The sequence below is a fragment of the Patella vulgata genome, chromosome 3 (genome assembly GCF_932274485.2).
Source record: "Patella vulgata chromosome 3, xgPatVulg1.2, whole genome shotgun sequence".
NCBI classification, from domain to species: domain Eukaryota; kingdom Metazoa; phylum Mollusca; class Gastropoda; family Patellidae; genus Patella; species Patella vulgata.
Window position 1 is genome coordinate 50,706,632 of NC_065881.2, and position 26,670 is coordinate 50,733,301.

At 33.2% G+C, this 26,670-nt stretch overlaps 1 protein-coding gene across 3 annotated transcripts in view; it reads left to right on the forward strand.

Annotated features, from left to right (window-relative positions):
* LOC126815550 (protogenin B) overlaps positions 1-26,670 on the forward strand; it is a 50,583-nt gene that overhangs the window by 7,946 nt on the left and 15,967 nt on the right. For all 3 annotated transcript variants that reach the window (XM_050541245.2, XM_050541246.2, XM_050541247.2), the window contains exons 3-7: positions 15,732-15,876; positions 16,243-16,412; positions 23,182-23,310; positions 23,684-23,830; positions 24,058-24,209. In XM_050541245.2, the coding sequence (XP_050397202.2) occupies positions 15,732-15,876; positions 16,243-16,412; positions 23,182-23,310; positions 23,684-23,830; positions 24,058-24,209 (743 nt within the window). The remainder of the gene's footprint in view (positions 1-15,731; positions 15,877-16,242; positions 16,413-23,181; positions 23,311-23,683; positions 23,831-24,057; positions 24,210-26,670) is intronic.

Sequence of the window (26,670 nt, forward strand, 5' to 3'; positions counted from 1 at the left end):
AAACAGTATAATAATCAAAAAGACTGACCGATGTATAATCCAATATTGTATATTTACACACCACATCAAGGGTATTGACCTTAAATCAGTGAATACAGTGGGAGTTTTATCCAACATTCCTAGTATAAAAAACATTACTCTTTTAGAAGCTGTAGTGATATTCTAAGAGATTATTTAAGATGTACATTTACATGAAATGTACAGTGTACATCTATACAGTACATTGTTCTTAAAGATGTGTGTCATTGCTTTAACTTTGGTACAATTATTTAGTATGTAAACTATACAGTGTACATATGTAGAATTAAAGGACAATATTGGTGCCAGTCATTATCACATATGTGTTAGAGCTGGTTAAACACATTCCAAATATATTTTTAACACAGAGATCATTGCTACGATAGCTGAGTAATACAGGTTTCCCGTATCGGAAGTGACGAACGTCAAAGGAAAACACGAGTCGCTGCTCTATATAACTGACTGAAGCGACGAGTGATAACAGATACACGGCCGAATTTCTACTCACTAATAATTCCTTCCAAGACCAAAAGTTGTTATATGGGACTGTAAGAGGATACATGTATCTGACAATTCATTACAGTAATTGAATGTCATTAGATAAGAGAACACGAGAAAAATAGAAATGGTCCGTACATTTCCTTGTTTATATTCATTCTATACCTTATAAAAACATGGTAATGCACAGACTTTTTCTGTTTTTATTACGTGTTCTCTTATCTAGTGGCAGTCAATTCTTTTTATGAATTGTCAGATATCCTCTCGCAGTCTCACACAACAACTTTTGGTCTTCGAATGAATTATTAGTGAGCAGAAATTCGGACGTGTATATGTTATCACTCATCGCTTCAGTCAGTTAGATAGAGCGGTGACTCGTGTTTTCCTTTGGCGTTCGTCACTTCCAATACGGGAAACCTGTATTACTCAGCTATCGTAGCAATGATCTCTGTGTTAAAAGTATATTTGGAATGTGTTTAACCAGCTCTAACACATATGTGATAATGATTGGCACCAATATTGTCCTTTAAAGACATTTATATATCATTGCTTAATCTGACAATACATCATTAATTTCTTTGGAATGCTCATTATGATAACATATACAGTGGACTCTGTCACTTCCAACATCAATACTATGGAATTCTGTGAAATCCCTCATTTTCATGTCCCAATTTATTTCCTTATTACTTCAACCCAAGAAATTTTGAGTAATCCAGATTCTGAATATTCCAAATTACGACATCAATTGGCGGTCCCATCACACGATTTGCGTACAATTAACATTGGATAATCCGGCCTTCAATCAGTGGGAATTAACGGACAAGCAGTCACCAATCAATTAACTGTGAGCATAAAACACCTGTCGGTCTTTGTTGATTACCTTGATGATTTTATTTTATAATCTCTTGGTAAAAGTATTCAATTGGCCGTACTGCAGTATCCAACATTTTAAAGCGAAAAGATGAATGGTTTAAGGGCATGTACAAACACAACCTGTCGGTCAATTACATGTAGTTGGCCAATTGTAAGGCTTGGATGAAAAGTGCTATTTAGTCAACTTTAGATGATTATATATATTCAAAGTAAATTGTTACGCAATTGTTTGATATAATGTAATAAAATTTTGAATGTACAGAAAGCGTTATCAAATTTTAAGTGCTGTGTATACGAGCGTGCATAATAATAATACTTAGGTATTCGAAGTTACAATAATAATTCCAGTATAATTAATCCGGCATACATGTATTGTATCGATCCTGTACAATGTCGGAATTGACAGTCCACTGTACACGGAAAACTGGTACAAAGTTGTTAAAATGCTATGCGAGGAAAATACACATCAATGTCCATAACCCCCAAAATCATAAATAATGATTTTTAGCAATCAAAATTCACATTATGATACTTAAGGGTACTTACATGTACAATGTACATGTTTGTCTGAATCTTGTGTGAGAGAGAGACAGACACACACACACACTGAACACAAACTGTACAAGTACAAGTACAATTAAAAAAAATGTACATGTATCTGTATAATTATTTATTTCAATAATTCACATGGGTGCAGTGATCTTAAAAAATTGAGGGAAACTGGAGAAATCCAAGAGATTAGAAAGGCAATCCTGCAACTTTGCATATTACATACATGTACCAGCATGATATTAAAATCACATTCACATGGATTGATGACTGGTCTTTTGATCTAAAATGCACGGGGGTTGGATGGCTGAATGGTTAGCGTGCGCGCGCTGTATCATAAAGTCTGTCATTGAGTCAACTGGCGTGGTTTCGAATCCCCGGTTGTACGTGACAAGGAGTAGGGTCGCCTGTCCAACCTCGTGGGTTTTCTCCGGGTCCTCCGGTTTCCTCCCACTGCTAAAGACCCCTACGCGCAAGCGAATTAATGAAATAAAATTAACCATATGTTAGTCCCGAAATGACCTAGTTTGTGTTGAGTGGACGTTAAACCCCATTTCTCTCTCTCTCTCTCTAAAATGCACATACACAATGTATCAGACCACTCGATCATTGAAACCCCTTGTTATTTAAGACAAAGCACTTAATGCAGTTATCATTCAATGGGATATATATTTATAAACTGAGTAACTAACCATGTCTATAACTCTGGTCTGTTCTTGAGGTTTCATCAAAAATATTTTTACTGTATAATATTAAAGTAGTAGTCTAGGTTATACAGTGGAGTACAAACTGCCCAACAAAAATAACAAAACAGCATGTACATGTACATGTGATATACAGTATGTTGCATCAAACTACTGAATTTAGATCCATATTGTAATGATTGAATTTGTGATCAGATTTACTAATTATAGAATAATTAAAGGAATAGACGTTTCAGAGGGGAATTAACATGAATATTGCCCAAAACCTTGGACCCTGGTCACTATCTTATAGTTTGGAAAACTGTTAAGAACAACGGTGGGTACAATGCCATATGGTCAGAGCCCTACACTGGCTACCAGACATACATGTAATAGACATATGAAATGGTGTTTAACGATTTTCAACTGTCAGGGGATCTTAAACGTGCTGGCAATGCCAGTGGTATACAAAAGATCTCGGTGTTTCATACCATCCTTGCCTTTAAAAGAGTTTATTTTTAGTAATTTGAACTTAGTACATGTACTCATCTTAAAAAAAATTTATGTACATGCATCAAGGAAAAATAGTGATGTCAAGATAGTGAAGTACAGTGTTCCAGAATAAAAAAGCCCAATCAATTGTACGACTAAGCTAGTAGGATACAAAATTCACTGTTTTTATCATACTACATGTACATGTATCTACAAAACCCATATTAAAGAGTTTATTTGTAGTATGAAATTGGTACTCCACTTGAAAAAAATTGAAATGTATGCACCAATGAAAATATGAGAGGGTCAAGACACTGGAAAAAGATACCAGAATGAAAAAAAACAACAATTGTTCGACTAAACTAGAAAGTTGTAGAGTTTCCCTGTGTTTATCATACTCTCTACAATATAATACACACATTGAGAGTCTTTGGAAATTGAATTGCTTGTAGGTTTGAGTTATAAATAGTATCTGGTTCAGGCCAACAGCTTACTCATGAAGGATTGCTGGGATGAGTTGGCAGAATGCCAAATGACCACAGCACTGACCAATAAATGATGGTCTTAGATTATAAATGAAATCCCATATGAGATCTTGACCATTATTCCAGCCAGTATTTGGATTCAGTAGATGTAGATTGAGATAATAAATATTGTTAGGATGTTGTTTGAAAGGGGGTAGAGAATCCCAGATATAAATAAATGTAGGGCAACTTTGTTCGGACTTAGTTTGAGTTCACATAGTCAACATATTTTAGATGTAATTTTATGTTAAGAAGAATTTGTAATATTATATATCTGTATCAAACAAATATTGAATTGACAGGTTGTTGGCTTATTTGAATCTGAAGAAGACTGGGACTTGGGAGGTCTATGTTGGGGCAGTTTAATCCTGATTCAGTTGCATATTTACAAAAGACGATTTTATCAACCCCCAAAATTTTTTATACACACACATTTAAATTTGGTTATCTATGGTTGTGACCCATTGTGGGTGCTCTGCGGGTTAAAGTTATCATCCAATTGACTTCATTCAATTTATGCAGTGTTTTTGTTCATCAGATAATTACTGTCACAGTTATGCCCTTGATCAATTTCTTTTTTTTAAAACCTACTGTCAGAGTTATCACCCTTGATCAATTTGAAAAATCTTTTGCACACGCTAAGAGTATACATGTACATTCTCATATTGATACACTGCGATGAAGTTGTCTTTCGATTTTTATACGCCTACAATGAAATGTGGTTGTATATTGTCGTCACCCCCGCCAGCCAGTGGTCTGACATCCACAATTGCTTGTGAACGTTCTAGAGGCTAAAGTTAATATCCGATCGACTTTAAATTTATACACAGTGTTAAAGCCTATTGATTTTCATTGATTTCCGATAATAATTGCCAGAGTTATGGCCCTTGATCAGTTAGGAAAACATTGTGGATGCTCTCGAGGCTAAAGTTAATATCCAATTGACATTAGATTTATACACAGTGATTAAGGTCATGAGATGAAGACGCCTATTGATTTTCAACTATTTTCAATAATTACTGCCAGAGTTATAGCCCTTGACCTCTTTGAAAAATCTCGTAGAAGCTCTTGAGGCTAAAGTTAATTGTCCCCCGCAGGGGACCATTAAAATGGGTTCGTCCATCTGTCTGTCAGTCACACTTTTTTGGACACAAAATCTGAATTGAACTAGAATGTTCAAATTGGTGTAGGTGTTTATTGGGTCAATGCCTTGATGGAGTTCGAAGATGAGCATTTTCTGCTTAGAGTAAGCAGAGATAAAGAATTTGATTGGTTGATGCTTTGGGACACGATAACTTTAATTCTAATTAAGTGAGAGTCAGACACTTTGTGTATAGTTTTCACATCAATTCAATACCTTGACTAAATTCAATAATGAACATTTTCTGCTGATGGTAAGAAGAGCAATAAGCAATTTGAATTGTCAAGACTTTGGAACACAATATAACTATCCTTCTAATTGAGGCAGAATGTTCAAACTTTGTGTAGGCGTTAATTAGGTGAATGCCTTGATGGAGTTCGATGATGAACATTGTCTGCTTACGGTAAGCAGAGATAAGCAATCTGATTGGTTGATGCTTTTGGGAACGATAACTTTGGTTATAATGAAGTGAGAGCGATGAAACTCTGAGTATAGATTCATTATATCATTACCTCGACTAAGTTCGATGATTAGAATTTCCGCTTAGGCTAAGGAGCGATAAGCAATTTGATTGGTCAAGACTTTTAACATAACAACTCTGCTTTTAATTTAGGTAGAATATTTAAACTTAATTTTTGATTTTCATTAGGTGAATGACTTGACTGAGTTCAATGATTAACTGCTTTTAAATGAGGTAGAATATTTAAACTTAATGTACTGTAGATGTTCATTAGGTGAATGTCTTGACTGAGTTCAATGATTAACTGCTTTTAAATGAGGTAGAATGTTTAAACTTGATGTAGATGTTCATTAGGTGAATGTCTTGACTGCGTTCAATGATTAACATTTCGAGCTGAAGCTAAGCAGAGATAAGCAATTTCAGCAATTTCATTGGTCAATGCTTTAGAACAAGATAACACTAGAGAGTGATGAAACTTAGTGTAGACCTATAGTCGATAATCAGTTTTATTGCTTGCAACTTTTGAAAAAAATAAATGTGCAATAAATTAATGTGTCATATATTTATTTTGGGGTTTCGACTGGGGAAATCAGTCTCACTGTTGGATTGTATCTGATTGTCTTGAAACTTATACACAGTGTTTAAGGTCATGAGACAAAGAATCCTATTCATTTTCAACGATTTCTGATAATTACTGCCAGAGGTAAGGCCCTTGATCACTTTGAAAAATTTTGTGGACGTGCTTAAGACTAAAACTCCATTTCATTCATTCATTCACTCTAGAGGCTAAAGTTAATATAAATTGTTTAAGGTCATGAGACAAACAATCAAAACAAATTCTAATATTTTCTGATAATTACTTCATGGTTTATTACTCAAAATCAGATTTTCATGTGTTGTAAGTAAATGTTCTCATTACTGACGAAAGAAAAAATATGTGACAACACTTGTTGACGACTTACATGTACATGTAGCTGCTGTGGGGGTATGTTTCATTGCCTGGAACCTATCTTTAGTTTACTATTGATCAATTTTTGATATCTACATGTATGCTTTTACTATTAAAATGCCCCTCATTACCTACAAAAGGATAAATATGTGACAAACTTTGTTGTCTGAATGACTTACATGTAGTTGTTGTCTGTCCGGCAGGATTTTCTAGTGTGGATTACCGTTGTGTGTCTGGCAGAATTTTCCAGCTTGGATTCCCTTTTCTGTGGTGCAGGACAGGGGGGACCTGGTAAGGATTAAAAACCAATGTCCTGTATATGTGGTATGCTTGTAAAAGAAGCTTTGACACTTAGAAAAAGGAATAAGCCATATTTGACATTCATGTACATGTACGTGTAGCACACTGCATTACAAATATCTGTCTTCATTAGCCCAGAGGATACAAAAAATACGGGCTTAAACCACATTTCATTCATTGAATGGCAAACTATCTTTGGGACACTTAATGATATAACAAAATAAATTTTTTAAAATCTATATGTGTACATGTATATACAGTTTTGAAGTAAAGAGCATTATTATGTACATGTACATAATTAAGCATATTAGGGTATAAAAATTTGGGACCCTACCATACCTCTTTTTGGATATCCTGCACGTCCCTGTCCTGATTTACTTTTGAAATAACATCAATTATTATGGTACATTTGGTAAATGTACATGTACTATGTGCATGTACATGTAACTCATCATTACTCACAGATTGTACATTTTGTACAAGCATGTACATAAATCCATTTCCTAACAGTATCCATATTTGGCTTGACAACAACAAAAAAATCATTGTTGCTCCTTTTAAATTCAGTAATTGTTTTCCATAATAAGTTTTGTGTTTAATATAATACATGTGTACTTACCAAAATTGTTTGATGTTTAGAAAAAAACCCAAACATACTGGTACATGTAGAATATCGTGTTACATGTAATATATAGAGGATATTTGTCGTTTTGTCGTGAATAACATATTTTATTTCATCTCTAAGCAAGAAAACTTATATTTTCAGGAACAACAAAAAAATCATTGTTGCTCCTTTTAAATTCAGTAATTGTTTTCCATAATAAGTTTTGTGTTTAATATAATACATGTGTACTTACCAAAATTGTTTGATGTTTAGAAAAAACCCCAAACATACTGGTACATGTAGAATATCGTGTTACATGTAATATATAGAGGATATTTGTCGTTTTGTCGTGAATAACATATTTTATTTCATCTCTAAGCAAGAAAACTTATATAGCATGAGTGAAAATATAAACGTTTTCTTGCTTAGAGATGAAATGAAATATGTTATTCACGACAAAACGACAAATGTTCTATTTATTTTTTTGATTTTACAATCATTTTAGGTAAAAACAACATGGACTACTGCTAGCCAGTGGAATAACACTTTTATTTCACTGATAAAACGCGGTATTCCACTACTGTTCATAAAATAAATGTTTATACATGTATAGTTATTTATAATATTATTGATTCTTGAAGTTACATGTACATACATGTACATGTACATGTATAGTACAGGTAGTTATAATGGAATTCATTATGTATGAAATATTAAACTTGCTGTGGTTTTGTTGACATCGTGCATGTTTTTGCTTGTGACTGACATAGTATAGCCTTTGGCATTAAAACATCCCAATAAAACATTTATTATACAGTCACTCTGTGTTTATTAGTGTTTGATGTGAAAAGTGTTCAAAATGGCTGTATCAAATCACAAATACAACTATATTTTTGAATCCATTTATATCCATTATATTTCAATGAAGATTAAAAATCTTGAGAATTATAATATTCTAGCAGTAATTATAGGAAATCATTGAAAATCAATAGGATTCTGCGTCTCATGACCTAAAACACTGTGCATAATTTTAATCGGATATTAACTTTAGGCTCTAGAACGTCAACAAGATATTTCAAAGAGATCAAGAGCCATAACTCTGGCAGCAACTATCGGAAATCACTGCAAATTGATAGGCTTCTTTGTCTCATGACCTTAAACACTGTATAAATTCAAAGTCAATCGGATATTAACTTTTTAGCCTCTTGAATGTCAACAAGATATTTCAAAGTGTTTAAGGGCCATAATTTTCTCTGGAGTTATTGCCCTTGTTTCAGTTTGTTAAACCTAACGACAAAAGTTATTATCCAATCTGTATGAAATTTATATGCATCATTAAAATTAGAGAAATGAAGAATCCTATTGAATTTCAGAAATTTTCGTTATTTCTTCTGGAGTTATGGCCCTTGTTTCACTTTGGTGCACCTTGTGAAAACTCCAATGACAAAAGTTATCATCCAATCAGTATGAAATTTATAAACGCATCAAGAAGATAAGTGAAACGAAGAATCCTATTGAATTTCAACAATTTCCAATATTGTCTTGCTAATATTAAAGAATAAATATACGACAACCCTTGTTAACCTCTGAAACCATTTAGCTGCTATGGACGTATTGTTTCGTTGCCTGGCACCCTAACTTAATTGAGGTACATGTAGAATGTTTAAACAAACTTGGTGTAGATGTTCATTAGGTGAATGTCCTGACTGAATCCAATGATCAACAGTTTCTGCTAAAGCATAGCAGAGCTTAGCAATTTCATTGGTCAGTGCTTTGTGACAAGATGGAGAGTGATGCAACTTAATGTGTAGTTTCACTATTAGGTAATTCAAAAGTTGAAGAGAGTGAACTTTTTCTGCTCGGATGAAGTATAGACGATCAGTTTGATTGCTCAATACATTTCAAAAACTAAAAGATAAATTTTTTATTTAGGATAGGTGTCCTCCAATTATTTGGGGATTGTGAGGGGGGACATAAGCCTCACTGTTAACTTGTTTTATCATGCAAGCAGTCAATGTTAATGGTAATACATGTACATGTATATAGAAAATGATATCCTGACCACTGCAGAAACATGTTAGTTCATCTTTGAATATATTTACACACATAATACAAACAATGAATGATAACATACATGTAAAGGGTTTTTGAGCTTGACATCTTATGTACATGTTACATGATTGTATAATATTTCTTGTACATGTAAATTCTAGATATTATTTCAGTTAAATCTATTTGGTATTTACTGAAAAATGCATTTTTCTACGCCTACATTGAAATGCCATCCTATTTTGAAGTGGCCCCTGGCCTAACTTATGAACTTAGTGAAAAGACTCACATAAGGAAATGAAATTAGATAAATGGGGTTTAAAGTCCTACATTTCTGCACCAAATGGGCTAATGAAGACAAGCATACGCCATACAGCAACTAACGCTACAGCCTACTCTTATTTTGAAGAGTTTTTTTTATGTAATAATGAACATGTCTGCTTGGGCAGGAGATACATGTACTTTCTTAAAACACTTTACACCACTTTATGATTTTCTTCACTAGTATATTTTTCCTTGTTAATTACATTTTAGCCCATCATTAGAATGTAATGGCTTGTTAGTAATAACAGTATTGATAATGTATCTTTGAAAGGAATTTATACTTGTAAAATAAAAGAAATATATTTCAGTGTACAAAAATGTATGTTTGTTTACTGGTACATTGTACTTAAAAAATAATATTCTTGTATTCATGCATGAGCTATACCACATGAAAATCAGATTATTATTAGGCCTCTATACACAGAAGTCAGATTTACTATGTTCTATTTTTGAAAAAAAAATGCAAAATGATTTATTTAATTCAAGAATATATTTCTTGTACGTTTGAAGATTAAAGGAATTATTTTTTTAATATTTTATTATGTCATGATAAAAAAACTATCCATTTAATCAAGGTTAGAGATAATATTAGATTGAAAACAACAATGATTTTTTTTTTGCACTTATGATCCAAAGTAAGTTAAGAAGTGGGCTCTACATGTATTTCACCCCAAATAAATTGAGCAAAGGTATACAACACTAAACTAAAGTTGTTGAAAAGTTCACCCTCGTACACAAAGATGCATTGATTGTAGATCTAATGTGTATAATACAAATCACATTGAAGGATCGTAATTTCCTATCTTCAGGCTTTATTTACTATTGGTCACTTCAAACGTGGCTTATGTATTCTGTGTGCTTAACACAGTTAACCTCTGGATGGTTTGGCCACAGGCCAGCAATGTTGATTGTAAACAGCTTGTATAAATGACTCATACCTGTAGCTCAACAAACTAACTCATTGGTCAATGACAAATCATTAGGGGTTATCTCCCCTTTGTCTTTGATTGATAATACACCTGTAGATTGTTTTGATGGAGAAAATGATGAAGGCTTTTTTCTTATTTTGCTCTAAGAAAGCTTTTGTTAACATTAAATGTATTTTCTTACAACAAAAAATAGTTTGCTTTTTTTGTCAAATTGAGGCTCACATTTTTTCTTTCAGGTAGATAGATCAATTTAGGTTATAAAATAGACGTTTTACTTGCTCTATACAACACGTTGCAATTTAGGTTATAAAATAGACATTTTACTTGCTCTATACAACACGTTGCCTGGAGGAATGTTAAACATTTCATGTACATGTAGCTTGCTAATAATAATTTGGTATTGATAATTTAAATTTGAGCTGTTGTAATGCCCTCAGGGACATATCAAATTTTATCCAATTATTGAAAAGCAAAACAATTTGACACATTCGTATGCAATGCTTTTAAATCAAGTTGCATAGTTTGTGTTGTAGTATGTTGAGCACTAGAACTGTATTGATTCTGATAACATCAGTAATAATCGTAAAAACATAGCGATAACCATCTTATGAAAATTTAGATCATATAAGGTTAATTTTATTTAGTAATTATTGTAAATAACCATTTTCACAACGTCAAAATAAATGAAGTGGTATCATATGTTTAACAAATTCTCACCATTAGTGGTTAATTAAATTTAAAGGAAGCTTTATATTCATGTATACATGAAAAATAAAATATCATTTATTGTAGATGAAAGGAATAAAATATTTAGGTTGCCTTACTTAATGTATTTTGACATGAATATATACTTTTTCTGGTGGTATTTAAATAAGAGCTTAAATGCAACTACATTATGTTTAGGGTGACCACCCATCCTGCATTTCGCGGGACAGTCCTGCAAAATGTTTCCAAGTCCCGCGTCCCAAAAACCAACCAAACTGTCCCGCAATTGCTCACATGGAAGATTTCTATACAGTAATATGCGTGAATCTACTCTCGCTATGGTCTATTTGAGTATTAGTCTAGTCAAAATACTGAAAGACCCACCACAAATTCCTTTATAAGGTATTTTGGTACCAACATGTAGATGACCTTTCCCTGTACATCATTCTGAAAATCCACCGAAATCCACCGGCGTGGTTCCCCCTGTCACTGGTGATGGACAGAGCGCTTTGGTCAACGTATACTCATTCGGATGAGACGTAAAAGAATCCTTGGCAGTTGGAATCGATATAAGAGTATAGGCCGTCGCACCGGTCCCGGGCACAATTTCGATCATAGGACACAATCTGGAGTATGCCCGTCTTCATTAGCCCAGTCGGGCGTTAAATGCCATTTCAATTACGTTTAACTCAAAGAAATATATATTTTAATGTAATAAACATAAGAAATGGAAAATATTGACAAAAATCAACGAATATAATTTATATAACATTGACACCCCACACTACAACTACAACCACTATCAGCAGCTCAATCGACAACACCACGACCGTCACCATACTCAAAGAAAATTAAATTAAATTAAATGAATATAATTAATTCACATATTATATTTTTTAAAATATTGTAAAGACCTGCACTACCAGTAGAAATCTCAGTTCTCAGACAGTACATCTTCTAAAATCTCCAAATATTAACTTACAACTTGGAAACGTGCTTTGTCCTATGCTAGACCTTTTCTATGCAATAAACTACCAAAGTCAATTATTGTCAAAACAGTCCAGGGAGAGAGAGAAGAGAGAGAAAAAGATAAATGGAATTTTACGCCCACTCGAAACAAACTATAATTTGCTTGATACTCGAGATTTAACTAGATTAGAACGGTTCGCCATTTAAAAATTTAATTTAAAAATGGGAAAGCGAGGCTTAGTCTCGAATATACCAGAGAGAAGGAGAGATGGCTTTTAAGTCCACTCGACACAAACTAGGTCATTTTGGGACTAACACATGATTTAATTTTATTTCAATCATTCGCTTGCGAAGTACGGGTCTTTAGCAGTGGGAGGAAACCAGAAGACCCAGAGAAAACCCACGAGGTTGAACAAGCGACCGCGACACTCCTTGTCACGTACAACCAGGGAATCGAAACCACGCCAGTTGACTCAATGACAGACCTTATGATACAGCTCGCACATGCTAACCATTCGGCCATCCAGCCCCCCCAGCTCTCAAATCATGCATCTTTAACCAGCATAACATCCTTTATCAGTTTCACAACATTTAGCATGATTGAACTTAAGCGATAAAATCTCAAAACGTTTCACTATACCTTGGGCATGATTTGATTTTAGCGATAAACGATTAATGTACATGGATAATAATTCGGCAGTCATTTGATTGTAACTTAAAAATTTAATTCAACGCCAACACACCCTTTCAAACGGTTCTGTCGCACAAATTAATAATCTATATATTTTGTTTGAAATGAAAGATATAAATATTATGACTTGAATTTATATTGTTGCTATCTATTATTATCCTAAAAGATTCGTGGTAAATATCATATGACACACGAATACAAACCAGGCTTGTGTGAATATTTCATAGGTTGATTTTCTATTGTTGCAATGACGAAAAGTGAAGTGACTAGATCAACATTGTTATGCATACTACCTCGGTTTTTTTTTTAAAAAAAAGATGATGTCCCGCAATATGATCAAGCAAAGGTGGTCACCCTAATTATGTTATACCCTGTTCTAGCCAATTTGGACTTTTTTCCCAAATATACATACACGTACATGTACGTATAATAGTTATGTTAAACCGATATGTTGAATTTGTTAAAACTTCAATAACTTTGCCATATCTTCTTAATAGAATTTTGTGAAACTTGAATGGAGGCTTCTGTATGGACTTAAAGTGTAGTGCCTACATGAACATACCAGTATACAAATGACATTCAAAAATTCATAATACTAGAGGTCCTCAATATTTTAAGAAGTGATCAAGAGCAGTAACTAGATATTGTTTCTTCATAATATTATTGTTTGCACATAGACATTGTGTATAACTTTGTAGGTAGTCTTATGAATTAACAATTAATATTAATTTTAAGTCTATTGGATGTTGATTAGAGCGTGAAAAGTATTTGCTAGTTTGTTACAAAAAAAATTGACATGGCACATGATTTGAATATTCTGTACTGTACAATTACATCATGCATGTACAAATTTGTTTGTTTGGAATATTTGAGACATACAATGTACATGTATGCCTAGCCATTAATGACATAGACATTTTAACCTGTATACATGTATGCCTAGCCATTAATGACATACATGTATAGACATTTTAACCTGTACCAAGTCATACATAATTGTTTAGAGATTTTCAAGGAGTTGAAACAAATGTTTTTCAAAAAATATGTTACTTTTATGATAATCAGTGCATGGATTTCAATAATTACATGTACATGTAAATTTTGACATTATTCCAAATTAATTCTATTTTTCTAATGTAATGTACATGTAAATGTATGTCATATGTACAGTGTATAGTACTATATGCCCGTCTTCATTAGCCCAGTCATTTCAATTCATTTCAGTAGCCATATTTGATTTAAAGGTCCTCACATGGATGACAAATCTACTAGACAACAACCGTTAAGCCGAAATATTAAGTTCTTGACTTTTAAGACATTAATGTTGATGCATGTAGATACATCTAAGCTGCTATGTTATCAAGAAATTTGAAATAGTTGTGAACAATCAATCATGACAAATACTTAGGTATTTAATGTTGTAGACTAACATGTGGTGATTGTCAATTCAATTGTTAAGTGTATGATGCTATTAGAAAATTTTGCCTGGACATTCACATTTCTGGCTACTCTACCATTTGACCAATGTGACCCTCTTGTTTGCTTAAGGTTTGCATGAAAATAAAATGAGGGTTTAATGTCCTACTTGTTCGTAATGAAAATGAAATGAAATGAAATGGGGTTTAACGTCCTACTGTTCTGCTTCTAACCTGGGCTAATGACGACGGGCATACGCCATACAGTGTGCTATGAGGGAAATTTTGCCCGGGCAGCCTACTCTTTATATCGAATTCCAACTGCCAAGGGATCTTTTATGTGCACGCCAATGTGTACACGGGACCTCGGTTTTTCGTCTCATCTGAACGACTAGACAGCTGTCCTTGTCAGGCCCTCCATCCTGCATCACTGACATGGGGAATCCACGCCGGAATATCTCGGTGAACTTTCTCGGCCAATACAGGGATCGAACACCCGACCTCCAGGCTAGCAAGCCAGCATCTTACCCACTTAACCACGTGATTCCCCCCGAATTTGTTCGTACAAACCAAGCAATGAAGTTGGGCATTTACCATGCAGTGTGCTAGGAGTGAAATTTTGCTCAGAGAGTGGAGTTTCGACATAGTCTTCATCGAAGTCCAACTGGCAAGTATTCTTGTACACAACCCCAGTTTTTCACTCTGTCAAAACCAGACCCCTTGCTCCTTACAGCAGACTTATGAGGCAGTGACTAACTACATGTAACTGAACTACCGTGGCTCCCTGTGCTCAAAAATTAGAATAAAGGTTTTTGTTTTATGCTCACCTTACCAATCTCCATGATGAAGATATTCTGTACCAGAATATTGGTCATTTTAACTTGTTAGTTGTTGGGAAATTAACCTACTATTTCTATTTTAGTACTTATCAGTATCAACTAATCTATTTCTGTCCTTCTAAGGAAATGTTTGAGAAATATGCATGATTGTACATGTACTTTGATTAAACTGCCAAACCAAATGCCTGGATAAGAAAAAATTTTTTATATCAGGATGAATTGGAGTGAACAATTAATAAAATGAGTGGCCCGTTGATAGAAGTTAACTTTGGAAGTATATGTAATTGAAGATCTGCAATTAGTACCAATAATAATTTTTAAAGGGCATTTAGTAACTGGAAAATGGAAAACAGCTACTAGTGTATTTAAGACGACGTTTCAAAGAGTTTTCGGTTATGTTGTTATAGTTGGTATTTTTCTCATATCTGTATTGTTGTATTAGCTTGATAACGTTGAGAAAGTACTCTTCGAAATATCACATTTAATACACTAGTAACTGTTTTCCATAAATATGTCCTTTTGATTTTCAGTACCTATATGTTATAGACGGGTCTTCTAATCAGCATCAGAATAGTTCTAAATAAATGTGTCCATGTTATTCATCTGTAGCTCTATGGGAAGATGTGATTAATTGAGCTCCATTTTGATTTGTGTAAGCTTATTTTTCTGGTTGCTATTTTACTTTACGATAAAAGTTCAATTACTGTATTTTTCAGGCATAGAAAAATTTTTTACAAAAGAGCCTTCACCATGGCAGGGATATTTAGGTGGTGTGGCGCGATTTGAATGCAATATCAACTCTGTACCTCCTCCGTCATATGTATGGCAAAAAGATAAAAAAAATATACCTCAAAATGATCGGTATGTATACATGTATATTTATAAATAGCACTGCTTTTACTCTCTAGTTGATGTAATCTATATATATATATATATAAATATCACTTTTAAAAAAACATAATATGATTTGTAAATATTGATTATATTCATGTTTAAATCACTAGAGTAGGAAATTAAAATGAAAAATAATTTACAATGTAATTGAATTTCATGAAAGTTTTCTTGGTAAAGGAATTGATAAGAGACCTTTGACCTTTAGATACAGTCTATTAATAGGCTATACAGTGCAATAATGTGGATGTTACAAGTTGTTTGTACTTTTCAACACACCAGTCCTTGTATTTCTATGTCTTGTGAATAGAATGGAGTTTTTATTATTAATTTCAGATACACAACATTCTCCTCAGGTGTTTTACAAATCACAAACCTCAAATATGAAGATGCAGGAATGTATCGCTGCATTGCATATTCTTCCGGGTCTGTACTGGGACGTACCGAAGTTACAAGTAACTTCAAAAACAAAAACAGCAAGGAAGGACAATTAACAGTTTTAAATCGTAAGAATATTTTTCTGTAGCCTTTTTGAAGCCCATTTCATCCCAGAAGTTGAACAATTTGTTATTCAGGTGATATTTATTTAAAAGGTCTGTCTTCATTAGCCCAGTCAGAGCAGAACAGTAGGACGTTAAACCTCATTTCATTTATTTAAAATGAATACTTTTCATAGACTATTAAATAGGCCCTATTATTAAACATCTGAAATTGACAGTGAGTGCTTTCTTGTGACTTAAAATATACATTAAAATAAAATATGGTGTGTTTTGAAAAATTATGTAAATACCTACAGGTACATGTATGTGGTAATAAAATTAGCAGTGTTGAAAATATTGTTTACATGTTAGAGGTGCCGAAATATACATGTATTGCATATTTAGTCCCCCACATATTAGTATACAGGGGGCATGAATACATTGGAATTTGAATATGAGTAGGTCTAATTTTCTCTCATACATGTAAGTGTAGCACACTTTATTTTATGATCAGTAGTGGAATACTGCGTTATATCAGTGAAATAAAAGTGTTATTCCACTGGCTAAAGTAGTCCATGTTGTTTTTACCTAAAATGATTGTAAAATCATAAAATAAATAGAACATTTGCCGTTTTGTCGTGAATAACATATTTTATTTCAACTCTAATAAAATATGTTATTCACTCTAAAACGACAAATATCCTCTATGTATGGCATATGCCTGTCTTCATTAGCCCAGTCGGTGCAGAAAATTGCATGTGGGACATTAAACCCCATTTCATTTTTTCTAAATGGCATGTATAACCTGTAATAATACATTTGACAGTGCATGCCAAAACCTAGAATGGACTACAAAGAAACCAATGTAAATGGTGTAATATAATGTGACTTATATGAATCGGAAATCTTTTATTAAAATTTACTTCATTGAGACTCGAATGTACTCTATTTATGACAACAGCTGATAACGAAAAACTTCAGATACAGAATTAGATATTGGGTTGCAATTTGACATTGTTGGCTTTTGTATGAATATAATATGTAAATGTGTGTGTATGTATAATAACTTTTTTTTTATTAACATCTCTTTGATGAAGATACCTAAATCATATGACTGGGTTATGTGATTTATCTACCAATTCATGAACTTTTCATAAATCTTTGTAAAAATGAATAGCTAAACCATATGCTAGAGTTGTGTTATCTAACTCCTTTTAATTTAGACATCTTAGTAAAAATAAATACCTAAACCATATGATGGGGTCAGATTAACTTCTTTCATTAATTAACCACCTTCATTAATAATTCTTTGTATAAAATGAATACCGGTAGCTAAACCGTATGATGCAGTGCTTCACATTTGAAGAGAGAGATCGTTTTTATACGCCCACATTGAAATGTGGTCGTATATTGTCGTCGCCCCCGTCCGTCCGTCCGGCGTCCACAATTGCTTGTGAGCACTCTAGAGGCTAAAGTTAATATCTGATTGACTTTAAATTTATACACAGTGTTTAAGGTCTTGAAACGAAGAAGCCTATTGATTTTCAGCGATTTCCGATAATTACTGCCAGAGTTATGGCCCTTGATCACTTTGAAAAATCTTGTGGATGCTCTAGAGGCCAAAGTTAATATCGAATTGACCTTAAATTTATACACAGTGTTTGAGGTCATGAGACGAAGAAGCCTATTGATTTTCAACGATTTCCGATAATTACTGCCAGAGTTATGGCCCTTGATCACTTCAAAAAATCTTGTGGACGCTCTAAAGGCCAAAGTTAATATCCGATTGACTTTAAATTTATACACAGTGTTTAAGGTCATGAGACGAAGAAGCCTAATGATTTTCAGCGATTTCCGATAATTACTGCCAGAGTTATGGCCCTTGATCACTTCAAAAAATCTTGTGGAGGCTCTAAAAGCCAAAGTTAATATCCGATTGACTTTAAATTTATACACAATGTTTAAGGTCGTGAGACGAAGAAACCTATTGATTTTCAACGATTTCCAATAATTACTGCCAGAGTTATGGCCCTTGATCACTTCAAAAAATCTTGTGGATGCTCTAGAGGCTAAAGTTAACATCCGATTGACATTGAATTTATACACAGTGTTTAAGGTCATAAGATGATGAAGCCTATTGGTTTTCAGCGATTTCTGATAATTACTGCCAGAGTTATGGCCCTTGATCACTTCAAAAAATCTTGTGGATGCTCTAGAAGCGAAAGTTAATATTCGATTGACTTTAAATTTATACACAGTGTTTAAGGTCATGAGACGAAGAAGCCTATTGATTTTCAGCGATTTCCAATATTTGCTGCCAGATTTATGGCCCTTGATCACTTTGAAAAATCTTGTGGACGCTCTAGAGGCCAAAGTTAATATCCGATTGACTTTCAATTTATACACAGTGTTTAAGGTCATGAGACAAAGAAGCCTATTGATTTTCAGCGATTTCCGATAATTACTGCCAGAGTTATGGCCCTTGATCACTTCAAAAAATCTTGTGGATGCTCTAGAGGCTAAAGTTAATATCCGATTGAGTTTAAATTTATACACAGTGTTTGAGGTCATGAGACGAAGATTCCTATTGATTTTCAACGATTTCCCATAATTACTGCCAAAGTTATGGCCCTTGATCACTTTGCAAAATCTTGTGATGCTCTAAAGGCTAAAGTCATAATCCGATTGACTTCAGATTGATACACAGAGTTTAAGATCTTGAGACGAACAAGTATATTGATTTTCAATGAATTTTTATGACTTGAACAGTTAAATCCATGATATTAAAAGCTTTGCATACAAAACGTTAGCATGGGGCAGAACTTTATAAAAACCAAACAAATTCTAATAGCTTTCGTGAGTTGTTGCTCTGATACAGATTTTAGTGTATTATAAATGTTTCATTACCGAAAAAAGTAAAAATATGCGACAACCCTTGTTGACTGCCCGGACGATTTAGTTGCTGTGGGCGTATGTTTCGTTGCCTGGCAACCTATCTTTGCTCTTTTCTGCTCGTGCAAACGTTAAAATAGAAGAGTTCTCCTAGGATAAAATCACTCTTGTCATATTTTACTGATTTGTCAAAAAAATGAACCCCTGATTTGCAAATAAAACCCATGTAAACGAATCCTCGAATATTGTCCAATGGGAATTTTGTTTCTGGCCCGCAGAAAAATACCACTGAATTCAATTCTTGGTGCTGGAAACATGATCATTTGTGTGTGTTATTTTTTTTATTTTTTATTTTTTTAAAAAAGATTTACATAGATAAATAAATATAGAGTTTAATCAGGCAGGCGTCGAAAAGTCACTTTGGTAACTAACCTGTCATTTATGCTTTAAATTTAAAATATAAAGGCCAATAATCCCGCTGTTGAGAAATGTGTAGAATTCATTCAGATCCGAAAATATCTTTTTAAAATTGAATATCAAACACAATTTCGCACCTCTACATGGCCCTATTATTAATGGTCACTAAATGGCCCCATCTATGCTCAAAGTATGAAATACATAAATAGCTCTTCTAAATAATAGATTACCGGTACTCCTCTGTTTTAAGTTACTGTTTTGTGGGAGCGATTTTCAGCTTTTCAAGCATGAAGCACTGATGATAGAGTTAGGTTATCTAGATACTTTCATTAATAATTCTTTGGAAAAATGAATAGCTAAACCATCTGATAGGGTTAGGTTATAAACCACGTTCGCAAGAGCTACATGTAATGTAAATCTGCCTATTGCAAGTCATTCGCTAATATCTTGTTCAGAGTGATCCAGTTTGACTGAAATTTTCGGCATATTCTGCTTTCATTATCTATTTTTATACGCCCACATTTTCATGTGAACTTAAATTGTCGGTGCACCTGTCCGTCCGTCCGTCCGTCCATCCACAATTGTTTGTGAACACTCTACAGGTCACAGTTTTTATCCGATTTCAATGAAACTTGAAATATAGGTTTATCTCCCCAAGATCTCGGTCCCTTTTGATATTGGCATGTATCGGACTGTAATTTCGTGGATTATGGCCCCTGATTGTACAAAAATTAAGTTTTTAACTTGTGAACACTGTAGAGGTCGCAATTTTTATTCGATTTTGTTTAAACTTGAAATATATGTTTATAACCCACAGATCTCGGTTCCTTTCGATATTTGCACATATCGGACCATAACTTACTGAATTATGGCCCCTGACTGTACGAAAAATCGCGTTTTTAGCTTGTGGACCCTATAGAGATCACACTTTTTATCCCATTTAAAAAAACGTTTAAATATATCACCGTTACACCCTAAGGATGGTTGAGTTTGAATTTTGTAAAAATCGGACTGAAACTGAAGGACAAAATGGCCGCCCCTCGTTCGCAAATAGTGTCAAAATATAATGTATCCGGGTTGTGGTCACAATTTTCATCTGATTTTGATGAAACTTGATATGTATGTTTATAACCCAAATATCTTGGTTCCGTTTTTAGCTTGTGTTCCCTCAATAGGTCACAATTATTATCCGAATTAAAAAAACGTTCGAATATGTCACCGTTACACCGTAATTTGTCTGAGTTTGAATTTCATGAAAATCGGACCAAACTGCCAGACCAAATGGATGCCTACGTACGCAAATAGTTTAAACATCTGGTATATCAAGGTTGTGGACCCTCTAGAGGCCACAATTTTGATCCGATTTTGATGAAACTTGAAATGCAAGTTTATAACCCAAAGATCTCGGTTCCTTTTGATATTAGCGCATATCGGATTGTAACCTCCTGAATCATGGCCTCTCATTGTACGAAAAATCACGTTTTTAGCTTGTGATCCCTCCAGAGATCATAAGTATTATCCAATTTAAATAACCGTTCGAATATATTACCATTACACCATGAGTTTTGTAGAAATCGAATTCCTAGAAAATCGGGCCAAAACTGCCGGAGAAAATTGCTGCCCTTCATAGTCAAATAGTATAAACATCTGGTAAATCAAGGTTGTGGACCCTCTAGAGGTCACAATTTTGATCCGATTTCGATGACACTTGAAATCCATGTTTATAACGCAAGGATATTGGTTCCTTTTGATATTCGCGCATATCGGATTGTAACTTCCTGAATCATTGCCCTTGATTAAACAAAAAATCATGTTTTAGCTTGTGGTCCCCGTAGAGGTCACAATTTTTATCCGATTTAAAAAAACAAACGTGTGAATATATCACCATTACACACTAAGATCTTGGTTCCTTTTGATAATCATGGATACCCGAACTTAACTTCCTGGATTATGGCCCCTGATTTTTCGAAAAATCACATTTTTAGCTTGCTGATTCTCTAGAGGTCACAATTTTTTTCCGATTTTATAATATCTGATTTTGATGAAACTTAAAACATATCTTTACATTCCGAAGATCTCAGTCCGTTTTGATATTTGCACATTTCAGACAATAACTTTCTGGACTATTGCCCGTGATTGTACAAAAAATCGTGTTTGTTTTTAACTTGTTCTCTATCCATCTCTTGCAAAATGTGGGTGTATCCTGCCTGGCAGCCGCTTGTTTAACTATTATAGCGAGAACTGTCAGCTCTTTATCTAATCTAACATCCCTTTAATAACTCTTTGTAAAAATAAATGCCTAAACCATATAATAGGGTTAGGTTATTAACTACTTCCACTTATAACTCTTGGTAAAAATACATGTAAATATCTAAACCATAAAATAGGGTTAGATTAACTACTTTATTAATAAATACATAAACCATATGATAGGGTAAGATCACATTCATAGAGCTACAAACATGTACTATTTTTTAGAACTCTTTGTAAATAAGATAAAAAAAACTAAGGGATAAGTAGGTTATTCAGCTACTGTTATTTTTATGTTGATATAAACCATGTGGTAATTGACTTCCATGCAATTTTTTCAACCTTGCATAACACCCCTTTTCACACAATAAAACTAAATATTATTTGTGTATGTTTGGTTTTTTGCCTCACCTTTGACACACAGTTGTCAAAAATTACTTATATTAACATCCTACTATGTATATGTAAACAAATAGAGTGACCAAAATATGGTTTATTATTTCCATATTGTGGCCTCGTGTAGTAAAGGTCAGCTACTTGTAGATGTGGAATGATAATAGAAAAATGGTGTGTATTTTTTAACATCTGTAAGGCCTGTCAGTGATGTAGATTATACATGTACATGTAGGTCGATAACAGTATATGTATGCTGAAGGAATATAGATATCTGGTTCAAAAACATTGTTTTGATTCAAGTTTGTCAATATTAAACATGCATTATGCAAGAGCTAAATCTGCCTATAGCAGGTCTTTCTTTGGACCTGAAATGTTATCAAAATGTTAGATAATTTAACGTAAAAATTGTTAATCAAGACTTTTTTTATTATACCAACATTAGTAAAGACGACCAAGACTAGGCTAAAATTGAATCACTAATATCCCGGTTTAGAGCGGAGTAATTTGATTGAAATTTGCAGCATTTTTGTTTGTTTTTATGAAATATATTTTTTTAACTATTATAACGAGAACTGTCAGTTGTTTCACTAATCTTACCCAATGTCCTGTTAAGATTTGTAATTTGCTCTACCTACACATAACATACATTTTCAATAGCATCTACATATTTTTTAAAGAATTTTATGTAATATATCAACAGGGACAAAATTGATACTATTTTCAGCTATTGAAAATCAAGCCTGACTAACTCTAAACATGAACATGTCTCAGTGATATCTTGGCATACATCAATTTTTTGTAGCCCTCTTAATTATATTATTGATTTATTATTTTTTTAAAGGTAAAGATAGGCAGGGTCCGAGGATGCTTGCTCCACCTCAAAATAATACGGGTATTATTGGTGAATCGACTGTATTGGAATGTCTGATTGGAGGCAAACCTTTACCAGGTGTTATTTGGACACGTAAAGGTAAGATTAACCTTAATCATCTATGTACAAAACTTGTTTGGAATTCTCGTGTCAATCTATAAACCTTTTGTGTTACTATGGATTGTAAGATTTATAGTTATGTATTTTAACTTTTATTTTTCAAGATATTATACTAATACCTTGAAGTGCAGTAATGGCGTAAAATACAAAAGAGCTACCAAACCAAATGGTCCATGCATATATCATTTCACACAGAAAAACCTTTTAATTTAAACTAATAATGTAGTTTAGTAAGAGAACATTTTGATTATACTCATTGACCACATATTTGACATACTGGCATGCTTCCCTTTAAACCAATGTTATAGATCAACTTAAAGTGTTTTAAAATTATTGCCGTTTTGTGTTTCAGATAAACTGTCAGTATCTGGAGTCAGATATGGTTCTACCAATCTCAAGTTTGATAAGTTAAAAGCAACTGATGAAGGCATTTATATCTGTACATCAAATTCTACAGCTTATCCTAATGTACACTCTGAAGCTGTTCTCACTGTGTTAAGTAAGTATTGAATAATTTCTGTGTAAAAACCCTCCAAGCCTAGAACAATAAGATAATATATGTAATTAGAATTGATTGCCTTTATTCTTCCTGTCTACCACCCATTTTCAAATGATATATAAAAAATACATTTACTATTTAAATTTTTGCTGGAAATGCCATAAAAATTTTTTATATATACCCTATCTCATGTACAGTTTTAATTCTCATTAAATTTCTTTTGTTAGGTCCACCTAAGGTAGTTACTGCTCTCAAATCCCAGAAGTGGCCTGTAGCAAGAAATGTAATATTTGATTGTGTTATTAGCGGAGTTCCTAAACCAGACATCAAATGGTTTTTAAATGGACAGCCAGTTGATAAAACAAATGAAAGACTAGATGTAAGTGAATTAATTGAATTTGACCAGTAAGATAATATATAGATTTCCGCAAGACTGGTGTGGGTGGAATCTGAACTTACTGTATTGAATCAGTCATGGTAATGATTCTTTAATTTCAAAGATAAAATGTCAAAGCTGAGGAAGTATTTTGAATGAAGAAATTCTGTAGCATTGTATTGTTTTCTATGTCTCTGAATTTAAAGATAAATTTCGAAAATCCAGCATGGCAACAATTCAAAATGGCCTAAAAAAATGGCATATTTCAAGTTAATCATCATTTTTTCCTGATGGATATGACTTGTGGCATGTCATTTATGTGGATGGGGATGTTGCTGGGTTAAATTCTGATCTCAAAAATCAATTTCGAGAATCCATGACGACAGAAATTCAAAATAAAATCCAAAATAGCCGAATTTTATTTAATCGTCATTTGTTTCCGTTTGATATTTCTTGTAATATGTCTTATGTAAGGGTTTTGAGATTGCTGAGTTATGTTTCTACCTAATAACCTAGCCAAGATGATGTAATCAAAATAGAATCAAAATTGTGATTTTTGTTCTGTTTGACATTGCTTGTAAAATAACGTTTTCAGGGTTATTGAATTCAATGTTGGGCTCAAAAATTAATTTGAGATTGTTGCACATCAAATTTGTGCATAAGCTAGAAACCTCAACACATACTATAGAAAACATCATTTACAGTCAGTTTTTCAAAAAAGAATTTGTGACAAGGAGAGAACCACACCGGTACACCTTGATATCATCTAGACCGATAGTAAACACAGGTTCATTTCTGGCTGTTATTCATTTCACAACAAGTTCTTGCAATTGCCATGGTAATACTGAACACAAGACAATATCAATGATGGGCTGATCTTTGCACCATGAGGGGAATGACAGGGTTATCTCCAAATAGGTTCGAAATTTCTTTTGAAAAAGCATAAACATTAACTTGTTTAGAGACCTTTAAAACTACCATACCCCTTTACAGTCCATCTCTATAATTGATACCACAATAGCTGTAAACACAGATCGCATAACCCTTTCTGATCCAATATTAGAGCACAAATTCTTAACTAGATATATTGAAACAACTTTTATCCCCAGCGAAAAAGATGTAATACAAGCCATATCCAATGGAAGAAAATGACAATCAAAAATCCGACATTTCGAAATTAATTTTTTGCTATCAGAATTCAACCAAATGAGATCTAAAGCCATGTGAAAGACATGTTACAAGTCGTATCAAAAAGAGAAAAATAACGATTAATTTAAAATCCACCATTTTGGCAGCCATTTTAAATTTCGAAAACCATATAAAAGACATAGTAATAGTGATGTCTTACAAGATAGAGACTGGTTATATGCCATTTTAATACCAAATTTGGCAGCCATTTTGACAAAATGGCCAGTACCATGTGAAAAATAAATTTCTTAAAATTGATTTGGTCAAATTTGTTATTTGCTTAACATTTCGCCTCAATTACCACTTTGTATTGTAAGACTTATTACCACTTTGTATTGTAAGACTTGTTACCACTTTGTATTGTAAGACTTGTTACCACTTTGTATTGTAAGGCTTGTTACCACTTTGTATTGTAAGGTTTGTTACCACTTTGTATTGTAAGGCTTGTTACCACTTTGTATTGTAATATGATATATCATAAGTCGTATTCAAAAGGAAAAAATAACAATTAATTTAAAATCTGCCATTCTGGCAGCCATTTTGAACTTCTACAATTTTGGATTTGGCCCGTCTATAAATAGATGTCTAGGGCGGTTTGAGGCACTAGAGGAATGAGGGATCTGTAATTGCGGTTGAACCTGCTGCTAAATGTTAATGTAAAAGCCTTGTCTATAAATTAGGTAGTCTTACAGCAATTAATTAAATTGCAAGATTTTTCACCTGAATTACATTTCAGTCTGAATTGGCAAAAATATGTATGCCTAAAATTGGCACCTTTGCTATATCAAGAATAAAAAAATTATAGTATTTGTAGTGTACAGTATTAAAGCGAGAATTTCATATTTTTAAGGTATATTTTTAAAATGTATTAAAATAAAGCCTTAAAATAGATGGTATCTATGAACAGTCCTACCTTGTTAAAGAATAATCCTATTAATCCTATAATTCACTATTGCCAGTTGAGAAATTGGCAAAAATATCATTTTCAACTTCAAATTCGAATGTTTGAAGATAGCTATTCCATGGGCGAATAGAAAAACAAGAGAGGTGATTGTGTTATTGCCGGTGTGAATGATTTTATAAGTGTGATAATGATACCTATGATCGTATAATAGTGAGTTGACAACCTATTGAGCAAAAGACATAGAAATAATTATGTTTTTACTTTCTTAGAAAATATGATTGTGTTATTTTCGGTGTGAATGATTTTATAAGTGTGATAATGATACCTATGATCGTATAATAGTGAGTTGACAACCTATTGAGCAAAAGACAT